A 10,118-nucleotide genomic window follows, 5' to 3' on the forward strand; every position below is an offset into this window, starting at 1 on the left:
CCTTCCACTCGATACAGTCTGATACTTAATATATTCCAGAAGTATTCGAGTATGCGAACTTCAATGAAAAATCGGAATACGTAGCGTAAACGTGACAAAAGGCCTTCACTAATGGCAAGATATTACAACCACTATCAAAGATATGACGATGACCGTTCTCGGCTCCTTACACAAAATAACAAGTGAGTATATGAAGTTCATAGTTGTCCACACGACGACTAAGCCTGAGATGGCACTGCTTGCGCGAAATGCGTGCAACGTTATTCTTGGGAAGCTGACGCAGTTTCCTGGAATTGATGTCCTTGATCTATAAATTGATGTTTATATTTGCTTTACTCGCCAAATTGATTTCTGAATGAAATAGAACACTACACTGACCATGATCACGATCTAGCATTGAACATCATCAGTTCTGCCTTGCGTTTCATTAATAAGTAATCAACATTCAGCATTCGTGCGCTTTGATTACGCCGGTCTGCCGGAGAGGCGCTCTCAGAGAGAATGTTGCATCGATTGGTCGCTTGCCATGAACGATTGGACGAGTGAATGTCATACGTAGCGGCCGAGCCACAGGCAGAGTCCACAGACCGTGAACGAGCGTGCCTTGTTGAATGGTAGCTTGCGCCGCGATAAGAGGGTATCGAGGAGGCATGTAATGATGCTGTGCTTCTAGTTGACAGGGATTGCCCAGTCCAATGAGCATCACGCTCAGTGGTAGCGTAACTCGTGAATCGACTTCCACCAGTTCCCGGCCCTCCATCATAGTCTATTAGAGGCGGAGTTGATTGACAATCATCTTCGCAGAGTACTCGGTACAATTCATGAACATCCTGGAGTCTCAAATGATTCGGGTGGATGATGAGGACAGTCTACCTGCTTCAACTGCTCTTTGACGGCTTCGGGCGACAAGATCTGATCTATCCGGTGCATGATCCGGTCCACGATCGGATCAGCGCTGAGATCTCGATGCGAACGCGTCCTCGGTAGTTGCCTGGTCCTGAGATCTGCGATTTTCTCCTGAATACTCCTGGTATCTCGAGCGAGCCACCTTCCACTCTGGTCGTACTTGAAGTCTCTTTATATCCTTATCCTGGTCTTCTTTTGAGCGTTGCAACTGCAAAACCATCTGGTCACGATCATCCAAGCGAGTGGTAAGGGCTAGCATGATATCTCGTTGCTTCACCAGGAGTGTCTTATACCTGACACTCTATCCATTTTAGACCGAAACCATGGTGACCTGTCGAGTTGAAGTTTGTCTTTTTCCAAGGCTTCACGTTCTCTCTCCAAAGCCTCCTCGGTATGCCGAAGCTGCATCACATACTGCCCGTCACCCTCATCCAACGTTCTATCCCGGAAGCGGTCGGTCAGGTCCTCACTCGAAAGCTCTTCTTCTCCAAACTCCCTGTCGATCACTATCCCGGTTGGATCCCCTTGGTCATTCCATCAGATCCTTACCAAGTAGTGTCTTGTAGCCGGCGGTAGACTCTATCACGGTCTTGATGAGCCTTGACCTGATTTCACCTTCCACGTCAACTTCCGAATCATTCGGTACTCTATCTGGTTGTCTGTCGCTCATATCAATGGTTAACTTTTGAGCGAGCTGACTGCGCAACTTCTGGATCTCTATCTCGTATCTATGCTGAAGTACTCAAACAGCTGATTTGCTCGGGGTTACTTGCGTAGACGAGCTTCCTGCTCTGATACATATTCATTCAGCACCGGTGTGTTCCGGACACTCCTTGCCCTATTGGCGAACTTGAGTGTCGATAGAGACTCTCCAAAAGCTTCAGCCTGTCAAGGGGAGTAGTCTTTCCAATGCTTATATCGAGTCGTAACCCATGGCATGAGTTAACGATGAAGAGAACTTGGCAGTATCACAAGGGTCGAAGGTGAAGCACTCACAGTGACCCACCGCTGGTGAAATCATCGCAATCATCACAGTTATACAGTTGCCACCAAGGGAGTCCTCCAGTAGGCGCGTTAGCTTGGAATCACGATAAGGTATATGACTCCGACCGCCACCACCGACTGCCGTGGTCTCTGCTGCGGGGAAGTGGGGAAAGCAATAGAGTCTTGGCCCACCCTGGCTGGCCTCTGTAAGGGCCGCGATCACATTCCCTAATGCAGATAATGACTGGTTGATCTTTTTCGACTCTTCTAGACGTGTTCCTGTAGCTCCTGGGGTCAGATGGTAGCTCCAACAAGGCATGGGGTGGTAGTCTACCCGTCAGCCGCACTCGCTCGCTGCCAGCTAGATCTACCAAGTTCAGCTTTCCCACCTGCCACTCGAGTGACGGCGTGGGAGGAGAATAGTACTCACTCTCGTAGTAGAGTCCTCGTCGTTGCACATCTCGACAGTCATCATGAAGACTGCATGTGATCGTGATGAAGCATCATTCAGTTTGGTCTGACTACAGGACTGTACGGGACCAGCATATAGGCACCCACAGTGGCGATAGCTCTAGAGGCATTTCCCCGCCGCATTAGATCGTAAACCTCCCCGGGCTCTCGGACAACATACTCGCTCAAGCCGTCCACGTATCTGTCGCATCGCCTGTTCCAATTTTTCTACAGATTAAACGGTCACCGTACACTCCTCGTCGGGTATCATGACGAATATTCAAGTTTGATGATGGGGGATTAACGACGGTCGGCAATAGGTCGGATACAGTCTCATTATAGATCTGTAGGTAGGAAGCTCGCACTGTGAATGTGAGGTGGTTGTGACAAGCAATGTATCTAAGACGTTCTTATTGCGAACTGCCTCAGGTTCTTGTTCACTCAAATATCTCTGCCATGCTTCGAGGTATGATTCCCCTCTGAACATCGTTGTAATAGTCAGTTATGAAGCCCTCCATTGTATGAGTCTTCCCTGTGCCTGTCTGGCCATAGGCCAATATTGTAGCGTTAAACCTGTCAATTTGCAGTGTGGTAGTAACCACGTAGAGGCCTTCCTACCCTTGCAGAACACTGCGTACTGCTTCCCTAGCTGTTCGTTCATACACTTCTGGCTGAGTGAAGTTCTCATCATACCTAGGCAAACTTGCTACGACTTCAACTGGACAGAGATTCTCGTAAGGATCCCTCGCGTTTATGCGCTTACACGGTATCGAATGTAAAGACGTGATTCGCCAGGATCTGATGATGATTCCCATTGCTGTTTTCGATGCTCCTAGAGGCCCTGTTGTTTTGCGAGGGAGACGAGTCGCCACTGGGAACCGACATAGCACAGACAACCTGAGCTCGCTCTGGGGCTGTTCACTATATAGCGCAGTCTCGAACAGGATGAATTGGTAACATAAGTATTGCTTACTTCACTGAGAGTAAGCTGTGGGCCGTTTATGGATACCACATGACAGTAGTTAGGAGCTGTGAGTTCCCTTCTCAATGGTGGCCTAACTCTAATAGCTACCTGCTACGGCAGGCTCCATCATCATCCTCGTGTCTCATCTGAGCGTACTCACACCGAAGTCACCATTCGTCGGTTTCTCGACCTTTTTTTCTCGCATTGGAGGTTGAATAGCCATACTCAAGACGGCTATTCGAATTGACTGATGACTTTAACTCTACTACCAGTGCTGTAGCGATAAAGTGTTGAAACTAGCACAATTACACTACTCCGGGGGTGACAAAAATGGAGTCGGCCGGATACCATAAACGGAGAACCCGAAACCCAAAAGCATCAATACGTGGCTATCAATGGCTGCGAGGGATCGTACAGAACGACAAAGACGACACGAAGAATCTCGGTCGCCACTGGCAGCGTAGGAGCGGACTATTAGTCTTACAGTGTGCTTACACACTGGCCACGTTAGTCGTGCCAACACGAACGCTCCACAAAGATCATTCCCGACGGCTTGCTGTTGAATAGCGGGGCATACCACCTCCTTACAGAACTCGAGAATCCACAGACCTGCCTTAGCCGTGCCTTCATGCAATCCGAGACTCTAGCTTGCTCTCCATAGGAACTATCAAAATAAAATGCATCACCATTTATCCGCACAGTCACTGTGCCACAGTGCAGATAAAGTGGCAACCACCGTCAGAAATTAGCTGTAACACGTCCAAATCATTGTCAGGCACAGGGAGAAGCCCATAACCCCATAGCCATACTCGCACAGGACAGCTGTAAAGCACTGTCCACAATAGCAGAAGCACTTATGAAAGACCAGTGTCGATCCAGGTGAAGCTTCAGCGTTAACTACATAAACGATGATAGCAGTTATCGAGCAGGCTACACCCGATAAGACGTAAGTAGACAAGTCACCCTAACCGTTGGAGTAAGCTGAAGCTAAGATGCTGGCTTCGAGATCCCTGAACAGGATGAGGAATCGACCAAAGGATGGGCGAGTGCCTGAGACTACTATCCCCCACCCAACCTAATATTCGTTTTCGCTAATGAAGAAATAGCCATTTCTACTAGAACATTCGCATACATTCCTCAGGAGCTGTATGTCCCTCGCAGATGTCATCATAAGCTAAAAAGACTACTTCCACCCCACTACAAACTGGGCCGGTTTAACCGGCACAAAACACAAAAACAAGTGCTCGGTAATTGAAAAAATGATGCGTCTATACGAAGACTCCATCGCTTCATTACTATTGCGTTATTGACGCCCTCTAACCTGCCGCAAAGGACGAACGCTGAGCATGCAGTTGATGATAACCGCCTTAAGACGGCTAGCTACAGACATCTCGGAGCTCTGGTCGGGAGACGACCGATCTCCACTCTCACGACGGATCTTCATCGGACGGCTTCGAAGCAGCTCCTGCCGGGTTGGGCTGCCATACCTCTGGAGGAATATCGCGGGCGTTGTCAACTCCTTAGCTGCCTGTGTCTCCTCCCGGGAGACGGCCATTCACTACAAAGTTTGAACCAACTGAGCCCGACCCATGGATTCCAGTTATTAACTCGAGGATGTATTATGGAACGTTGCAATGTGACAAAGGCTGACTATAGTATATACCGGTCGAGGAACTTCCGATGGAAATCACTGCGGACTGCATCGTTGATGAACCTAAGCATTACCTCATGCTCCTTATCCTCTCAACTGTATCCAATCCCACCTCTTTTTCCCCTTAGGCTGGTTCCTAGACTGATTCTTGAATACAGTATCATCATCCCATCTCCGTTTCAATTGCATGCTACCTCCCGCTGATAGGAAACACATCCTACCTTCCACAACTACTAACCTTACCTTGTAACAGAGGGTTGCCAACAGCAATCTGCTGCCTCTCCTCTTCTTCCTCTTTGGCCTGCTCGATTGCCGCAGCCTTCGCCTCCTCGGCCGCCCTGCCAAGAGCATCAGAATCGACCATGTCCAGCCACCCATGCGCTCACCTTTCCGCACGTATCTTCGCGAGCTCCCTCATCAACTCAGCCTCTTCCTCATCTTCATCATCATCACTACCACTAGAGTCTGACAATGATCCACACGTGGATTACAGTATTTACAATTGAAGGCAATCCTCAAAGGCAGTCAGAGCCGCCTTCATTCAGATGCGCGAGGCTACTACTACTACTACTACCTCGATCTGCCTCGGATTCGGTGTCCGAACCTCCTCCACCAGCGTCGGGATCTTCATCACAGTCTTCAGGGAAGGCAGTATCCGGCGGGGGTTCTACCTCAAAGACACATATGAGGATACTTATGTGTGAGATACAAACACCCCACAACGAGACCCAACCTTACCTATAGCGCCTTTGGCCTGCTTCTCCTTCTTCTCCAACTCCCTTCGCAAGGCCGCCTTGTTTGATCCAGCATCCTTGGACTCACGGAACTTCAGCGTAAGGTGACCTACGCAGCACTGTCTACTTCTATCTATATGCGAGAGCTGCTATTACCGGGCTCATCCCGGGCCCTCCTGAAGATGGTGGGAATGGGCTGATTGCTCGAGTTGTTAGCACCCAGAGCATTATGGAAGGTGGGGCGATGGGCTGTGGTCATAAAGCAAACAACAACAACGACCAAGGCTCAGTAAAGTCCCGCTGCATCCTTCTCGATGAGACAACGCCAAAGCAACGATATTAGGGTACGATGAATGGTATTCAGAAACGTGATTGCAAGTATACTCCAGTTCAGACCAATATACCCATGCTCCCACCGACTGTCCACACCGCCATTTTTGTGATAGGAATAGGAATAGGCCTCCCTATTAGAAACGCGTTCACTCAGCCTAAACCACTTCTTCGGATGGATAATCACATAAATGAACCAAATCGCCACTACAAACGCCCGTAAGACCATCCATGAGGCGATCACTATTGCACGCCGATCGTTCAAGCACCTTCGTCGAAGTAGCTCATTCCCCCTAGAAACCCTCAGTTATCACCGCCGTACTGTCGGGAGGGGACAGGTATAGCCCCGTAGCTCCTCAGTCTTGCCCGATGGTTGAACTCCACGCTCCCTCAAGCATTCGTACAGCTGATAACCACATTTCTCTAATAGAACGACGAGTCTAGATAGCGCCCTCCATCGCGATAGTACCACGTCCACAACCTGTAGGAGCCCATACAAGGTTTGAATTTCAAACCTAATCGAGAAGGACTTGTTCTCCCACCTTTCGCGTTCTGAAGAGAGGCTCGCGCCGCGTTCGGGTTTCGAGGACCCTCCCCACTCCGCTATCACATTTGGCTGGCAAACTCCCCTTTACCGAGGCCATAATACACCCACGGTTCACAACTAATTCCAGAACGATGATGAGAGCAATTTGATACATTCTGGCCGTAGTACGGCCGCCGTACAAGCTTTATCATCATCGTCCTCCTCCACCCTCATCATTACCGCACCCAAACCAGGTTTATCATACTGAAGGCAAATGATGAAATGATGTTTCATATCGCTGAGTTGGACCATTGATAGACGAAAATACGGCAGAAATGGAGTCTGTCAGCAGTGCTGGCCCAGCACTTCCCCCTATATGTGGTTTTTCCGTATCGTGAATAACTCAGCGAATAGGTAGAGTATGGAAATGGTCAACTACTATTGAAAAGAGCACCCCGAGTGGTCCAAAATGGTACCCGGATTTGTCTGATATTCACAGGTGCTAAGAAGCCAAGTGCGATGGGCCTTTTCTCGACCACCCAGTACCCATAAACGATCAGATTGAAACGAATGAACGCTTACCGTACGTTACGTCCTCATTCCCTCATCTGTCTGCCCTCCTTTTTCCTATGTTTCCTCGAAGCCCCGCCATCGCCAATCCTAACGACGATGAGAGTATTTCCTGCACTTTCCGTGCATATTCATTGGTCGTCGTCGTTTCGCCATGTTGTGGTAAGCATCCATTCTTAGCCTTTGAGAGTTCTACTATACAACCCTATACTCGTTCGTGACGCCCCCTGGCGGACCTTTGTCATAGCTCAACTTCTCCACCATCTGCATTCCACACTCAGACATTGCGTTGGTCACTATAGATGGGCGAGTAACTCTCTAGACTCATAGGTAGACATATTGAAATGTTCATCACTCGCCTGACCAGAACAAAAGGGCAACTCGAGTCGATGAAGCTACTGCCGCACAGGGCCGTCCCGTGAGAAGATACTCTACGAGTCTTCTCGATCTGATACAGGTGTATGCTTCCTCCGCCTCATCTCTTTGGAAGTCCACCAGCCTGCAGAACTGAATACGCGTGCACTACACTGCTGCTAGAAGACTACTGCCAAAGGAACCGTGCTACTGTAGGGCTCACCGAAGAGTGCACTGTGGTGAAGTACTTGTGTCTTCCAGCGTTATGGAGATTTAGTGACAGTCTGTAAGGTGGCTGCTGCGATGAGGCGGTCCTTCAACGATGGAGGGTCTTTACCACCGAACTCCAAAGAGTTGGTAAGTCACGCAAGGCAGCCGATATTTTCTGAGGGCCACTACGACACAGCTGTATGTCTGGCAGGTGGAAGTGCTCGGCCCTTACCTGCCTATGGTTCCTCGAGATACGCATGGGGACATTGTTGTTGAGTCGAGTTGGAAGTCGGGGGCCCGAACTTCTCTCGTACTACCACAGGTGGAGTGGCTCCCGTCCGAATGCTCATGAGAGGCCTGCATGTACTAGGCACCAGGTCTCGTTGGAGTATATCGTGATGATGGATCTACCAAGAGTGTAGCAATACAAACAAAGAACCAGCTGAATGATGTGTAAGTGCGGGATGATCATTCGAGATCTTCCTATGGTCGTGTTCCGCAGGACTGCTACTACCTCTAGAGAAGAATTGTCAACTTCTACACTTACCTCGGTCCCTGCCGGTCCAGTTCACGAGAGTATGGTCCAGGCTGTAGACGATATGGCCCCTGGAGTTGATGATGTACGTTTGATGACTCTTCTGGGTTGTTATCTTCATGGTGGCAGGTAGGAAGACCAAGGCTTTTGCGGGCGGCGCTGTGGGGAAGAGCGGACCTTGTGGCTGATCTACTCCATCGCGGAGCTGATATAACCCAGTCGAGCCCGTAGGAGCCACCCTGATCACAGCGATATGCTGATCAACTCTCCGGCGTTTGTAGATCTGGAATCACAGCAGTTCACGTAGCCGCAATGACTGGTGATGCTGCTGTTATACGAGTGGTAGGATGATGCAACAGCTCACAACCGGTCGGTATCATCTTGTACTAGATTGTTGAGCACGTTGGTCCCACGAGTAAAGACACGAAGTACTTAGACATTTTGCGGAAAACCCGAGGTGTGGCTTCGGGATTAGCCATCGTCGTTGGTGAACCTCTCACAGATCTCTCGGCTCTCTTGGAGTTGAAGGACCACTTTGGTCGAGCTGTAGCGGGCAAGGGTGTCCGTGACTTCCATCGAGCCATTCGACGAGCCCGTGAATACGGCCAGAATGTTTGGGGATTCGTCAATGGCGACTCCGAGGCCATCATGGAGGCAGTGCTCCCGCGGTGCTACAAAGACCGGGTGAAGTTCAGGATGCGAAGGATGCCTATCCCGATTAACCCCGACTGTATGCAGGTGGGTATGAGGACACTATTGCCCCTTGGAAGCTCATCTCCTCGTAGGGTGGGTTCACAGCCCTGCATAGAGCTGCATGTGATGGTAGCGTCAGAAAGACTAAGTTCGTTCTCGCTTCTGGTGGAGATGTGAATAAATTATGCGAAGTGAGAAGGGAAACGGTCTCGTGTGGTTGCTGAGCGTTACGGGAAGCGAAACTCTTTAAGAACGGAATTTAAGAGAGTCCTTTTGTTCATTGAGTAGTTACGTGGCTGGACTCCGCTTCAATGGGCTGTTTATTCGGGCAATTTACATGTCGTTGCCTGCCTGCTGGCGCACGGAGCAGATGGGAACATACAGTGCCTTGTGAGTTATCGTGTCGGCATCTGTGTAATTATCCTAATTTTAGTATAATGGTCATACTCCGATGCATCTGGCTGTGCTCTATAACCGGCCACGTATTCTCCAAGCTCTTTTGCTTCACGAATGTGATGTGACCAAGCAGTCCCGTTCTGCATATCGGGTGGGCCACGAAGGAGAAGGTGGAAAAGTTGCCGTGCTGAGGTATAGGGGATGTGTCTAGGCTCTTAGGAATAATGTGTTCTCTCCAGAGCTGGCAGCACCCCGATGCACTATGCTTTGGGATTGGGACGAGAGGAGCTTGCTATTATGGTAAGCTATCATGGCTCGTATTCTACGGATTACAGTAGGCGCATGCCTACGACGATGACGTTTGTGATCAGACTGCTTTCTCTCAGATTGTTGATCACCTGAACCCTCGAAAGCTGCGAGGTCCCACTTGTGTCCGAGACAGGAGCTCTCGAGGTGAGTCTGTCAAATCGAATTTAGTCGACATGTCGTGGTGTTCTTCAATCATCGAGACGGGTTGTGCGTCATTTCTCAGCCGTGGAGCATTTGATGAGCATCTTGAATGATCGAGGGCAGACTGCTGCAGACAGCAGGAGGAGCGAATGAGATTCATTCGACAGATTTGCAGTCTGGTCGTCCAGTCTGGCAATCAACAGTGTTCGAAAGTTTACCCCAAAGGTTGCCACTTATTCTCTTTTGAGTCTCCTCACGTCGTGAATTTCACATCATGCTGGTCGGGCTGGCAGTGTTGGCTAGCCCTGTTATGACTGTTGTACCCAGGGTGACCTTGTTGAGTTATCAAGTCCGATGAATTATCG

The 10,118-nt window shown here is 49.6% G+C and overlaps 4 protein-coding genes across 4 annotated transcripts; 2 read left to right on the top strand and 2 right to left on the bottom strand.

Annotated features, from left to right (window-relative positions):
- Positions 1-307: 307 nt before the first annotated feature.
- Positions 308-4,859, bottom strand: Pmar_PMAR000841 (kinesin heavy chain, putative; the record flags this gene model as incomplete). The annotated part of the gene is made up of 17 exons (XM_002778957.1): positions 308-351; positions 743-830; positions 874-1,017; positions 1,067-1,158; positions 1,456-1,634; positions 1,676-1,791; positions 1,913-2,028; positions 2,083-2,178; positions 2,225-2,279; positions 2,321-2,407; positions 2,449-2,542; positions 2,593-2,739; positions 2,782-2,913; positions 2,959-3,033; positions 3,885-3,968; positions 4,268-4,314; positions 4,626-4,859. 17 exons carry the CDS (start codon positions 4,857-4,859, stop codon positions 308-310), a joined length of 1,830 nt encoding a protein of 609 aa, XP_002779003.1.
- Positions 4,860-4,954: 95 nt separating this feature from the next.
- On the bottom strand, positions 4,955-5,948 carry Pmar_PMAR000842 (pre-mRNA-splicing factor CWC15, putative; the record flags this gene model as incomplete). Its single annotated transcript, XM_002778958.1, has 7 exons — positions 4,955-5,018; positions 5,068-5,176; positions 5,199-5,293; positions 5,342-5,420; positions 5,530-5,626; positions 5,689-5,798; positions 5,846-5,948. 7 exons carry the CDS (start codon positions 5,946-5,948, stop codon positions 4,955-4,957), a joined length of 657 nt encoding a protein of 218 aa, XP_002779004.1.
- Positions 5,949-7,917: 1,969 nt separating this feature from the next.
- On the top strand, positions 7,918-9,131 carry Pmar_PMAR000843 (hypothetical protein; the record flags this gene model as incomplete). The annotated part of the gene is made up of 7 exons (XM_002778959.1): positions 7,918-8,001; positions 8,050-8,132; positions 8,182-8,299; positions 8,344-8,441; positions 8,496-8,556; positions 8,605-8,952; positions 9,000-9,131. The coding sequence occupies 7 exons, from the start codon at positions 7,918-7,920 to the stop codon at positions 9,129-9,131; spliced, it is 924 nt and encodes a 307-aa protein (XP_002779005.1).
- Positions 9,132-9,358: 227 nt separating this feature from the next.
- Pmar_PMAR000844 (hypothetical protein) lies at positions 9,359-9,906 on the top strand (the record flags this gene model as incomplete). The annotated part of the gene is made up of 4 exons (XM_002778960.1): positions 9,359-9,495; positions 9,543-9,603; positions 9,642-9,756; positions 9,836-9,906. The coding sequence occupies 4 exons, from the start codon at positions 9,359-9,361 to the stop codon at positions 9,904-9,906; spliced, it is 384 nt and encodes a 127-aa protein (XP_002779006.1).
- Between the last annotated feature and the right edge of the window lie 212 nt (positions 9,907-10,118).

Source organism: Perkinsus marinus (assembly GCF_000006405.1).
Source record: "Perkinsus marinus ATCC 50983 genomic scaffold scf_1104296948084, whole genome shotgun sequence".
NCBI classification, from domain to species: Eukaryota; Perkinsozoa; order Perkinsida; family Perkinsidae; genus Perkinsus; species Perkinsus marinus.